Below are 14439 nucleotides of genomic sequence, written 5' to 3'. Positions count from 1 at the left end.
ACTGAGTGACTGACTGACTGACTGACTGACTAAGTGACTGACTGACTGACTAAGTGACTGACTGACTGACTAAGTGACTGACTAAGTGACTGACTGACTGACTAAGTGACTAAGTGACTGACTGACTGACTAAGTGACTGACTAAGTGACTGACTGACTAAGTGACTGACTAAGTGACTGACTGACTAAGTGACTGACTGACTGACTAAGTGACTGACTGACTAAGTGACTGACTAAGTGACTGACTGACTAAGTGACTGACTGACTGACTAAGTGACTGACTAAGTGACTAAGTGACTGACTAAGTGACTGACTGACTAAGTGACTGACTGACTAAGTGACTGACTGACTGACTAAGTGACTGACTAAGTGACTGACTGACTAAGTGACTGACTGACTGACTAAGTGACTGACTGACTAAGTGACTGACTAAGTGACTGACTGACTAAGTGACTGACTGACTAAGTGACTGACTGACTAAGTGACTGACTAAGTGACTAAGTGACTGACTAAGTGACTGACTGACTAAGTGACTGACTGACTGACTAAGTGACTGACTGACTAAGTGACTGACTAAGTGACTGACTGACTAAGTGACTGACTGACTGACTAAGTGACTGACTAAGTGACTAAGTGACTGACTGACTGACTAAGTGACTGACTAAGTGACTAAGTGACTGACTAAGTGACTAAGTGACTGACTGACTGACTAAGTGACTGACTGACTGACTAAGTGACTGACTAAGTGACTGACTGACTGACTAAGTGACTGACTAAGTGACTGACTAAGTGACTGACTGACTGACTAAGTGACTGACTAAGTGACTGACTGACTGACTAAGTGACTGACTAAGTGACTGACTAAGTGACTGACTGACTGACTAAGTGACTGACTGACTGACTAAGTGACTGACTAAGTGACTGACTAAGTGACTGACTGACTGACTGACTAAGTGACTGACTGACTGACTAAGTGACTGACTAAGTGACTGACTGACTGACTGACTGACTGACTAAGTGACTGACTAAGTGACTGACTGACTGACTAAGTGACTGACTAAGTGACTGACTGACTGACTAAGTGACTGACTAAGTGACTGACTGACTAAGTGACTGACTAAGTGACTGACTAAGTGACTGACTGACTGACTAAGTGACTGACTAAGTGACTGACTGACTGACTAAGTGACTGACTAAGTGACTAAGTGACTGACTGACTAAGTGACTGACTAAGTGACTGACTGACTGACTAAGTGACTAAGTGACTGACTAAGTGACTGACTGACTGACTAAGTGACTGACTAAGTGACTGACTGACTGACTAAGTGACTGACTAAGTGACTGACTGACTGACTAAGTGACTGACTAAGTGACTGACTGACTGACTAAGTGACTGACTGACTGACTGACTAAGTGACTAAGTGACTGACTGACTAAGTGACTGACTAAGTGACTGACTGACTAAGTGACTGACTAAGTGACTGACTGACTGACTGACTAAGTGACTAAGTGACTGACTGACTAAGTGACTAAGTGACTGACTGACTAAGTGACTGACTAAGTGACTGACTGACTAAGTGACTGACTAAGTGACTGACTGACTGACTGACTAAGTGACTGACTGACTGACTGACTAAGTGACTAAGTGACTGACTGACTAAGTGACTGACTAAGTGACTGACTCACTAAGTGACTGACTGACTGACTGACTGACTGACTAAGTGACTGACTGACTAAGTGACTGACTAAGTGACTGACTGACTAAGTGACTGACTAAGTGACTAACTGAGATCGACTAAGTGACTGACTAAGTGACTGACTAAGTGACTGACTGACTGAGTGACTGACTGACTGACTGACTGACTAAGTGACTGACTGACTGACTAAGTGACTGACTGACTGACTAAGTGACTGACTAAGTGACTGACTGACTGACTAAGTGACTAAGTGACTGACTGACTGACTAAGTGACTGACTAAGTGACTGACTGACTAAGTGACTGACTAAGTGACTGACTGACTAAGTGACTGACTGACTGACTAAGTGACTGACTGACTAAGTGACTGACTAAGTGACTGACTGACTAAGTGACTGACTGACTGACTAAGTGACTGACTAAGTGACTAAGTGACTGACTAAGTGACTGACTGACTAAGTGACTGACTGACTAAGTGACTGACTGACTGACTAAGTGACTGACTAAGTGACTGACTGACTAAGTGACTGACTGACTGACTAAGTGACTGACTGACTAAGTGACTGACTAAGTGACTGACTGACTAAGTGACTGACTGACTAAGTGACTGACTGACTAAGTGACTGACTAAGTGACTAAGTGACTGACTAAGTGACTGACTGACTAAGTGACTGACTGACTGACTAAGTGACTGACTGACTAAGTGACTGACTAAGTGACTGACTGACTAAGTGACTGACTGACTGACTAAGTGACTGACTAAGTGACTAAGTGACTGACTGACTGACTAAGTGACTGACTGACTGACTGACTGACTGACTGACTGACTAAGTGACTGACTGACTGACTGACTAAGTGACTGACTAAGTGACTGACTGACTGACTGACTAAGTGACTGACTGACTGACTGACTAAGTGACTGACTGACTGACTGACTGACTGACTAAGTGACTGACTGACTGACTGACTAAGTGACTGACTGACTGACTAAGTGACTAACTGAGATCGACTAAGTGACTGACTAAGTGATTCACTGAGTAAATGAAAGTTACTGAGTGACCAGGTGATGAGACTAATAGAGTGACTAAATAACAGACAGACTGAAGAACTGACTTAAGAACTGACTGAAGAACTGACTGAGTGACTGACTGGCTGTCTGAATGGGTGACTAAGTGAATAAATGACCGACTGAGTGACTGACTGGCTGTCTGAATGGGTGACTGAGTGAATAAATGACCGACTGAGTGACTGACTGGCTGTCTGAATGGGTGACTGAGTGAATAAATGACCGACTGAGTGACTGACTGGCTGGCTGAATGGGTGAAATGAGTGAAAGAGAGTTTCTTTTCAGAACCAGCTAGTGCCTACCCTCTGATGAATGGAGCTGAGCATTAATGTTCACAACAACAAGGGAACGCCCTGCACTCCCCTCAAATTCAACAGGACTGGCCCGGAAATTAGCCTCAGAAATGTCAGGCAAAGGGCAAAAGAGGAGGAAGGGAGAAGGGAGACAGGGAGGGAGGAGGAAAGGGAGAGGGAAAGGGTAAAGGGGAGGAGCCGAGGAAGGAGGGAAGGAGGCAACGAGATGAGGGGAAAAAAGGAGAGATCATTTCGCCGCGCTACAAAATTAGTTATAGAAATGTCAGAGGGGTGTGCAGAAAAGGGCGGTGGAGGGGAAAAAAAAGATCAGAGGGGAGGGGATATGGGAGGGGAAAAGGGAGGAGATGGGGAGGGAAAGAGGGAGATGGAGATCCTTTCGCCACTCCGGAAAATTAGTTATAGAAATGTCGGAAAGGGCAGAAAAAAAAAGGGAGGAGGAGAGGGAGGATAACAGAGCAGGAAAATGACTTGGGAACACAGGCCATCAGTCACTGGAAAAGCAGGCCTGACACCACCGCATCAATAATTCAGATGACTACGGCTAATGAGAGAGATCCAAACAAATCACCCCTAAATTCACTGGGAGAGCGTTGAAACATTCCGCCGCGCAAAAATATGGCGCCATTACGGCCGCTTTTTAGGTGCAGTTTGGGCTATATGGGCGACACTCGAGAGGAGCCGGGGGAGGGGGGGGGGGGCAATACAATATCCATCTCTCTTGAACCCCTCGCAACAACCATACGCGTATATTTCCACGAGGAAGAACGGACAGACGGGCAATCGAGAGAGAGAGAGAGTATTGCATACATACGCAAAAGACGGAAAGTAAGAATGACAGAGGTAGGCAAGGAAGAAAAACAAGGTGATAAAAAAAGAACGAAACAAAGAAAGACGGAGAGAAAAAAAAAGAGCGGGGAGAAGAAAATCCGTCTCCTGTACAAGAGCGATAACCGGCGGAGACGGTGGGAGCGCGGCAGACAGATAGAAACCTAAAGACGAACCCTGATATTGACACCACAAAGCGCGCGACACGACACATATGACAAGGCTGTTAGTGCTATTTGGCAGCGCTAAGCCATTGTAATCAAACCCAGCGTGGTACGTGGCGCCGGATAGACGACTGTGACTAACGCACACGCCCACACACACGTGCACAAACACACAGACGTGGACACGCAGCAGACATGCAGGTCTAAATTTTAAACATGCACTTTTTTTTTTTTTTTTACCACAAACACAGCAGGGGGGGGGGGCTGGAACAAGCTTGAAATGAGACAAATCTAATTTCTTCCATGCGCGCACACACACTCACAGTAGGGGGAACACTCGAAACCCTGCCGGTCTCAGTTTCACCGTTGGCACGGCTTCCTTCCTCCTGACCACAAACACAAACACACACTCTCTCTCTCTCTCTCTCTGTCTCTCGCTCTCTCTCACACACACACACACACACACACACACACACACCAGGGGACAAACTTGACACCATACTCAGAGCATGATAACATTCTAGCACACTGTGTCTGTTAAATAGGAAGTGATGAGCTGGCTTTGCATGACGCCACAAGCAATTTAGCACGCGGAAGTCGACCTGAACTTGGTTGATAGTTTGTCGATCATGCGGTTGGTAAACCTAGCTGCTTTATTGAGCAATAACGGTATTTTTTTCTCCCCATATTCCACCAGTACAAATCATATCACAGTCTGAGAGGACTAATCCAAATGCAGGCATGATACAGCGCTCAGCCCTCATGAATCATTCATGTCTCTTGGGACTCAAATGTTAGCGCATATGTTATCGATCAAAGAGCATATTTGCCTAAAAGTGGGTGTATTGCTTTAATATTTCAGACCCATTATAACTAAACTCGCCGCTTATAATGAAAATCCATCCAAAAGACGACATTTGCATTTGTTATTCCTGCGATGCTAGACATTTCAATCAGTATTTGTGAACATGGATGGACCTTCCCAAAGCTAGAGACACATCCGGCAGATGGGACATGAGACACTAAGACATGTATAATACAAATAATGTATGCTGCATGTACAATACCAATCACCCACACCAACCACACAGATCTATTGGCTCTATATATAATCATTTATTCTCTATATGTATAATACCTGTGGGAAACTGGTGGAAAATCAACAAAGTTTCTGGTGTTAATATTTCTCACCCTGTGATAAGCCTGTTATCTTTGTTATCTTCTATCTCGCTGCTCTGCCATTGGCCCGCTCTCCTCTCTGCGCTGTTATCGACCAATCAGATTGGACACCGCCTCAGAGTTAGCCAAGGATCTGTCAACACGATGTGTGTGGACCGGACATAGTGGCGGGTACTTTGATTTAAGAGGTGAAAAGGGAAAAAACTGTTTCTTTTCCTTGGATTAAAAGTGATGACTCGATCCCGTAACATGTTGTTTATCTTTGGTTTTCTGAGTGAGGCAGATCGAGCTGACTCACTTTTAAAGACACCGACAATTACCGCAATTACTGTTTGTTTCTTTCTTGTGTCTTCATTTTGATGCTCTGTGTTTTGTGTTGTTTGTCTGGCTAGATTTGAATGTTATTGCTGGACTGCAGACTTTTTTCTTTTAGTTGTTTAAAAAGAAGACTGGACAGACCCTGAAAGAAGACACATTATATGTCATTCATGTAACTGTAATAATGTAACTGTTATTTCAATGTAAATGTCTGACCAAAAACATTAATTACAAAAAAAAATAATAATAATAATAATAATAATAATAGGCCTATTGGTTACAAATCCTTAGATGTATGAAGACGTCTTCTTCATGTAAAACGGTGTGGTTTGCGACAGCACTAGCCCCAAACCAACACTTCCTACAAGCATCTAGGCAATTTCTTGCTGGTACAACAAAAAGAAGAAGAAAAAAAAAAAGAGGTGCCTGGTGGACTAATATACAGGCAATCTGGTGTGCCTCAGAGTAAGCTCATTTGCGCCTTGAGAGCTTGCCCAGATGTTAAGAAAACCAATGTAAAAATAAATTAGATCTACCTCTTTACAATGCAATTTAAAGAGCTTAATAATCAACCGATTTCCCTGCGAGTTACTGCGACTTGGGCCACGTCCAGCGGCTCGCTGTGTTTGTTGGAAGACTTTATTGAAGGCTTTTCCCTGAGATTTTCAAGTAATTGATCGTTTTGGTTTGCCGTGGAAATCCGCTGCTTTGCAAAAGTGCACCTCGGCGCCAAGATTGATGGACCCTGTTCCAGCTTGGATTTCTTTCTGGGGTTTCAAACCTCCTCACCCTGCCAACCTGCAACCCCAGGGTCAACACTGCTTCCAAAAGTCAAGCCACAAAACACACAGTCAATGGGTCTACTATGTATAGAATGCACTTCATGATCCTGGGACCAAGGCAAACGAAGGAATGAACTTCAGCCGGTCCATATTTGATAGGAACCTTGTCATTTTCCATTCACTGTAGCACTGTATAAATCTTTGCGCTTTGTTTTTGTTTTTTTCTGTGAATTCCTGTGAATGTGTTGGGCTGTCATCTTCCTAGAGCACCTGCAGGGAGACCTTGAGACAATTTGAGACAATTTACCTCCTTGCAGATCTAATAAATGCTTGCTTTGGTTAAGAATTCAGCATTTTGCCTTGTGATGATTGCTTTTTTGCCCAGTTTTAAGAGATGCATCTTACACATAGCCTTATAACTCATTGTAACATGTCAAAAAAATTGCATTAATGGGGAAAATCTGCCAGGTTACCCCCCCCCCCCCCCAAACTCCTGAAATGCTGATGTTTTCTCAGAGTTACAAGGTTTCTGTTGTACTGTAATTCACCCCTAAAATCCACGGGCAGAGAAACACAGTGCAGAGCGCGTAAACAGTGAGCTACGGTTTATTCTCCAATGTATAAGCCAGGCAGAAAACCAAGAGTCAATAGTGCTTACACAGTGTTTAGCCTCATAAGCCCTGGTCTAAACTCAGCAAGTAGTGCGGGCTATGCCCTGAAGGGCCTACCCGCTAGTTTATGGTGCCACGGTGTGCAGAGGCAGGCAGGCCTCTGATTATTCTGATCCACTCATTAGACCGGTCCCTGGGTGAGGTGGCGAGCCCACTATTTTCCAGTCTCTCTTATAACTCTCTCTCTCTCTTTCGGCCCCTGACTTTCTCTTCCTTCACCCCCCACCCCACCCCCACCCCCCAGTCCATATCCCCAGGTAAGGGAAGTGCTTACATTGGTTCTTTCTTTGTGCTGTAGTCAGCCTTAGGACAGAAACACAACAGAAGCTGGGTATAATATCCAGCCGAGAGCCGGGGTGATGAACGAGGGAGCGTTGAAGAGATATAAATATTATTTTCCTCTCCGTGACTATTTCTTCCACTCCCTGAGGGGCGTGTAGCGGGACTTAGGAGGGGGAGGGGGGGGTCCGACCCTGCTGCCCCCACTTCTTAGTTTTCCTCCTTTGATTCTTTACTCTCTTCGTCTATCCCTATCTTGCCATCTCGCTTCCTCGCCCCTCCTTACCTCATACAACATTCTCTCACTCTCCATCCTCCCTCTCTCTTCCACCCATCCATCCGTCCCGATTAGCTCCGAGGTAAGGGAAACAATGAAAGGAGAAGGGGCGGGGGGAAAAATGCCCGGGCTTTACCCACAAGTATATTAAACTTTCAAAGACTGAGAAAAAAAAAAAAAAACACGAGAACTAGAAAATACTGCCACCGTCGCTGCTCTGGGGTCTCCCACTGACCCTCGGAGGGGGCATTTAGAGAGATAGAGAGTATATTTCCTGAGCCGCCGGAGCGTGAGGTGACCGGGGCAGCGGCGAGAGAGCGAGGGAGAGGGAGGGAGAGAGAGAATGAGTTAGGGAGAGGAATACAAAATGCTGCTTCACCATTTTGTCCATTTCCAGCTAAATAAGATCTTCCTCCGCCTCCTCCTCCCCTCCGTCGTAGCCCTGGGCAGGCGACTGGGAAAGTACATTTCTCACATTATAACCCCTCAATATCTCTCCTGTGGCTCATATACTGTGTGTGTGTGTGTGTGTGTGTGTGTGTGTAAGTGTGTCTAGCTCCTGTCTGCTGGCTGGTACAGCAATACTACCCAGAGCAATCTGTCCGCAGAGCGTTATGCAGCTGAAACTGGCGAGAAACTGAAATCTTGCAGACAGCATGGACAAAAGTTTAATGGTTTCAGGCGGAATATTTAACTCCAGCTAGAAAGCAGAGCTTGGGCTAATGCTGCTTATAGGAACAACGATTTAGGGGCGGCGGCGGGAGCTTCAATGTCAGAGAAACACTCACTACTAAGCTTGAATAGTTCCACAACCCCAACTTTTCCAGATAATATCCTTTGATTTCAGTCATTCACAGAGTAGGTTTTTTTCTCCCACGGACCTTTGATGGATAGAAACCCTTAAAGCGCCGCGGCGATCAATTTCATTGATTGAGGAAGCGGGATCTTCTTCGACGTTAAAATACGGAAAAGAGAAAATGTCTGAATATTACAGTCTAAAGTGTAAGTAATGGGACAGGCGGATTAAGTTCATCTCGTTGCTGCTGACTCATCCGCGGCGCAATATGGATTGGAAATCGTTTAAAAAGTTACGCACGAGGCAAAAGAACAGGCCGCTTTTGGTTATGACTCTTTATTTCTCTCCGTGTTTAATCATGAGAACACAATGACATCATCACCTGGAATGACTAGCTTCAGCTTATTGGATGTGTTTTGATTTATAAGACATACTTGCATATTAATTCTCCATCTTCAGAATGAGTTTTTTTTTTTAGGATAAATTGATCAAAAAATGTTTTATGTTCAATGATTTAAATTTAAAGTGCTCCTGGTGTCTATATAGAGATGTGATTAACCATGTTATTACCTACTTTGGAAAATAAACTGACATGCAGAAATGTCACATGTCAAGTGAGAAATGCAGGCTCATGTATAATATATTAGTGATACTTTAGCTTGGACCCAGTGATTTGGCTATGAGACATTTACTACACATACACAATGCAAGTTGTCAATTCAAGTCAGCACTGCCAAACTGTCAATCTCATTTCATTCATTCCCACTCATCCAACTGTTTGTTCATTCAGCAGTTAATCTGTCCGCTTATTCATCAGTTTATTCTTCCACTCAATCAGCGCTTTGTTCATCCATGTGTTGGCTCATTCAATGCTTCATTCTTTCATTCAAATATTTGTCCATCTGTCATATCTTTGTCAACGCATTCACTCATGTATTCGTTCGCCGATTTGCACACTCATTCAATAAGCTATTCATATGCAAAAACCACTTGAGGAGAAAGGCGCCCACGATGAGGTGGTGCGACATTAAGGCCAAACGACACAGTGACGCGGTTCAAACTCCAAGTGTGAGCAACGAGTTAAACCGAAAGAGGAAGTCCCCTCTACTGCGCATCAACATGGAAAGCCTAGTAAAAGACAAGGTGGGTTTGAATTATGTTTTTATCAAGGATCTTAGACGCATGAACAGATTAAGGTAATAATAACTGAAAATGAATAATTAATTACTAACTGTAATGATAACCAATGATTCCGTCTGTACTGTGCTTTGGATTAATGTTAAGTGTTCACCAAATATGCATGTGTGTTATAGTCATCATCATCATCATCATCATCATCTTTGGGGAGCAAAATGCGCATTGAACCTACAGCACATTTCGATATGGAAAATGAATTAGCTTGAAAATGTTGGATGTACAGTGTACAAAATATTATTGACACTTACTGAAGTGCACTAATGAGGTGAATTCAGGTAAAAGCCATTATCCCTTATTGATTTCCCTTACTAATCTCTACCAATCACAAAGGAGCTGTAGATAAAGTTACAGAAGGATTTTTAAGCTTTGAGACAACTGAGAAGAGGATTTTGTCCCTAGTATTTTGTACATTCAGTGTATGTCCTTATTGTATGTATGTTAATCATCATCATTGAGGATCACAATACATAATATAACCTGCAGCACATTTTATTATGCAACTGTAAAATAGCCACAATGCAATGTAAGTGAAAAGAAACACTAAAAGAGCAGACAGCAAAAATAGGCCCTACAGCAGCACAGTGACAAATGACAGGTAGCATCAACACGGGCCACAGCACCGCCTTCCTCCTTCCTTTTCGGCTAAAAACAGATACACTTTCATTCATACACGATATATTCAGCCCACTGAAACTAAACGAAAGCTATTTTCAGTAATATACGACAACTCCAAAGCACTGTAGCGAGCTGAATGCAGCTAGCAAGCAGCTTTCGTTTTCGCTATTATGCGATTCCTCCCCGAGCAACAGCCACAACACCAAAGTCAAGTCACCCAGATTTCCAAAATACCACTTCCTGTCACAATTTTCACAATAAAACCCTCATTAGCGAACGTGCAACTATGTTGTACAGTAGTAATCTCGAAGTAAAAGCAAAGTACCGTAAGTGAAAATAAAGAATATATCCAAGGCGAAATCTGTAGGAAATAAAAAATGAAATAGTTGTTCTTCCCCTTTTCACAGCATATATCCACCTGGATGTAAGCCTAAAATGCCATAAGTAGAAAGCTGCCATAACTACACAGAAAAACTCAATTACAAAGCCTACACCAGACAACATGGAAGCATGCATTTGTTACATAAAGTGCATTTGACCCACAGCAGTGACAAAATAGCTCCCTAAAGGTTAGAGACTGGGTGCTTCGGTACCTGGTGTCAAGTTTTTCCTGAGGAGACAATTTGTTACGCTTTTACTTTGAAGGCAAATTCGATGAACTTCCGGTATTATACTGACTAACCCTGGGTACCTCGACACACCTACCGCACACCGGCGTATTCAACCTGTAAAGCCCTTTCCGTAAATAAAACACAACAATATCCGCTGAAAAATACATTCAAGGAGAGAAACCGTTACCTCTTTCTTCTTCTGTCCTCCCCCGGGTGGCAGACATAGCAGCAGGAGAAAGAAAACACACAGAACCGGCAGTTTAGCGAGGGATTTAGCCCAAACAGACGCCATGACGGAAGGATGCTCTGACTGCCAGACACGTATCCAGACCGTGATTGGATTCTGAGTGGACCAATCAGGGGAGAGGAAGCGAGGGCGAGGGCGCTTCTGGGTATTGTAGTCTTTGAGGGTTATAAAAATGGAGCGGTCTATCAAGTAGTCTCTATGGCTCTCACTATTGCCAGTAATGTTAACCCAGAGAGTTTCTGCTTAGACACCCTCTTTCCTTCACTTCCGGGTCCTGTTGCATTCATCCTGTGGTAAAAACGAGCTTCCTTCTTTAAAATGTCGTTCACCTCAGCTCTTGAGTGTTAAATACTAGGCCTACTGTTCACCTCAGTCATGCCTTTTGAAGTTCATTGTTATTAAACATATTTTTGCACACTTTTCTGTGTTACCTGGGTCCCTGCCTTTATTCAAATACTGTATAAAAAAATGAGTAATATAGCAGTTCAAGGGTGATTATGTTAGATGTTAGATAGTTACTTAGATATATTTTGATAATAATGTCAAGCTCCTCAGATGGGATGAAAATATTTGTTTGAATGTGTAGGGGAAGAGGAGACTCTTCCAAACGTAATGACTTTATTGAAGTAAAAAGGATTATATTAAATATCTATTGTTTTACAGATTATTATGGTATCATAAGTGACAATTAATTTGTAAGAAAATATCAAAAGTTGCCTTGAAATCATTACATTGAAACATGCATTGAAATCCCTTTCAGATAGTAACAGGGTTGACAGATGTTATGGTTTGTGTGTCAAATATTTGCGCAAAATCCACAGGATTTGGCCCAATCATTTTTTTCTGCAAGTCAAAGGTGTCCTCTTTCTGACAGAATGTTAAAAAAGGTGTAAATGAATACATGAAAACACTTTGTCCCAAAAGGCACCCATTTGGAGGAATGACTCACTAAGTGCACGTGTGTTAAGTGTGGAAGACCAGGAGCCACCAAAGTGTACAGTAAACACCAATTATTGCATTTTACAGCTTCAAACAAGCTTGAATGCATGGACACTTCCAAATGATTGCTTTTAAGTTGTTCTGACAGTTATTCCCATATGGCGTGAATGCAGCATCAGTCTGTCATCGCTTATTTGGAGTTTCAATGAAACTCAACTAGAAGTGTTATCACTGACAGCATTTGTCTGTTGTCAGACAGCTGCTGGACTAAAATAAAGTGACTTGATTTAGGGTCACAAAATGCTAACAAGCTGACATTTACACACAGGGTTTAATATTGCAATCCTTTGTACCATAATGCAATACAGCCCAATTCAGATATTAAAAGAATGATGTACTACCCTATAAATGGTGACTATACTATATAATCTACAGGACCATCAGATAGGCAGCAGCTAAAGTCTCCTTATCCCTAGTTCCCAACTTTACTCAATAATTTTTAAATTTTAAAACAACAGGCTAATGGAACGGTTCATACTGCTGGCTTGAAGTGGCCCAGTTCACAAAGTGAATTGTATTAGCAATTATAAGCTAAAGAGATGGCTGATAGCCTACCGCTGAACTTCAAACAGCTCACTTTAGCAGATCAGAATTATGTCGCATTGTTGTGATGTTAACAACAGACAACAATAGTATTAGCTTAGGAACAATAGCTAACAAGCTAGCATTAGCAGCGGGTAACATTTCAGTGAGTTTTTGTCATTTTCATGCAGAAATTCCTACAATTACCAGCCCTAGTGACAAAAGGTACAACTCTGTATCTTCTTTTCTAACAGTGTAAAGAGTACAAAGACATGAAACTCTCCTTGAAACAGTGTGGAAAACTAGGCTAATGTCACAACATGTGGGCAGCTGTTGTTAGCTATAGCCTAGTTAGTGCATTAGCATTTTAGTGGATTAAGTGGATTTTAATAGTCATACATTTGTTTCTCAAACATAACGACAGAATATGAGACAGAAGAAAAGACAAAGATGTATTCATCATCAGAATACAGGAAAGTCATGTCAGCTTCAGTGGGAAAAGACAGAATCTCAATCTTTCCATTTATATCTAGAAGGAGCTTTCGGCACTTTGTAATGACTTTCCATATAAATTGTGCACAAAAATAGATCAAATAGTTGCTGTCATTTATGAGATTGATGATGTAAATAAACAGCTATATTATGATAATTATGTGTTCCTCAATAGAATTGAATGCAATGCGATGTAATATAATACAATAGAATAGGCTACAATACAACAGAAACTTCAATCACTGCAGCATTGTGATATTTGGAAATTGAGATGATAAAATAATAACAATAACAATAATAAATACTGTAATATACAATTGTACTGTACAATATACATTACCAGACACTGTACAATATGTTCAAGAAGTCATAAAATTCCATAGTATCCTACAGATTGAAAATAGTACACACTGAAGAACAGGTATCACACAGATGGAGGTATAAGCTTGGATGAAAAGACTTATTATTTTGTTTTATTTTATTATTTTATGATTTGAATTTATGTCTAATATGTCTATGAAAGAAGGAAGTCTATCTACCCACACCAACTCTCTCTCTCTCTCTCTCTCTCTCTCTCTCTCTCTCTGCTGAAATGAAACGCATGTTGGATTATTAAAGTCAATGCACCGTGAAACAATCTGTACGTGTTGCAGTCTTGTTAAACCACAATTCATTCGCTCTATAGCAGCAATCATGGAAACATTCCCAGACTTGGTAGCAGAATGTGTAAAACGATTCCCTTGGAACGGCCTCACGTGAGTACTGCATAAAGGATAGGTTCCCAAACTTTTCACTGTAAAACTTGTCTAAGTTAATAAGCTTTAGACCGCTGACCCCATATGAGGAAAGTTTTGCTGTCTGTCTCTACTTTAGGTGGAGAGATAACAGTAGGGAGATGCTTGCAAGTTTTTTCATGTCATTTATAGGGATGGGACGATAGTCTATATTGAAATTCAGTATATCGCGATACAAAAATGTGACAATACATATCGTGGAGCAGAAAAAAACAAAGCAGTGCAGCTAGTTGCCACCACTAGGTGGAGCTCTTTTACGAGTTGCTGCTGTGTTTTTAAGTCGGTCAAAAGTTTTGACATCTTCACAGTGAGTATAAGCGGTTAGGCCTATAGTTAATCTGTTTCTGTGTATGTCCGTTAGTTTTTTGAAATTAGCGAATGCAAAAGTTAGCATTCACTTCTCCACTACAGGTAGGCTAAGCTACATTAGTTTATAGTATTTAAGGGTCTATATTAAGCTAAAGGTACCTGCTTGATGATGCTACCAGCTAGGTTTGCTAATATGCTGATTTTGACTAGAAGAGCTAACGAGAGAAGCACAGTCTTTGATAAAGCTACGTTAGCCTCGCCGCTAACAGCAGCTTTCAGTTGAGTT

General features: G+C 42.1%; 1 protein-coding gene across 1 annotated transcript in view; it reads right to left on the bottom strand.

The window, feature by feature from the left end:
- tusc3 (tumor suppressor candidate 3) overlaps positions 1–11095 on the bottom strand; it is a 91970-nt gene extending 80875 nt beyond the window's left edge. The window contains exon 1 of the mRNA XM_071905866.2: positions 10978–11095. Within this exon, the coding sequence (XP_071761967.1) occupies positions 10978–11082 (105 nt within the window). The 5' untranslated portion in view covers positions 11083–11095. The remainder of the gene's footprint in view (positions 1–10977) is intronic.
- Positions 11096–14439: the final 3344 nt, after the last annotated feature.

Source organism: Centroberyx gerrardi, chromosome 3 (assembly GCF_048128805.1).
Source record: "Centroberyx gerrardi isolate f3 chromosome 3, fCenGer3.hap1.cur.20231027, whole genome shotgun sequence".
Classification (NCBI taxonomy): domain Eukaryota; kingdom Metazoa; phylum Chordata; class Actinopteri; order Beryciformes; family Berycidae; genus Centroberyx; species Centroberyx gerrardi.
The sequence above is the reverse complement of the archived record's forward strand: the minus strand, read 5'-3'. Positions and strand labels throughout refer to the sequence as shown.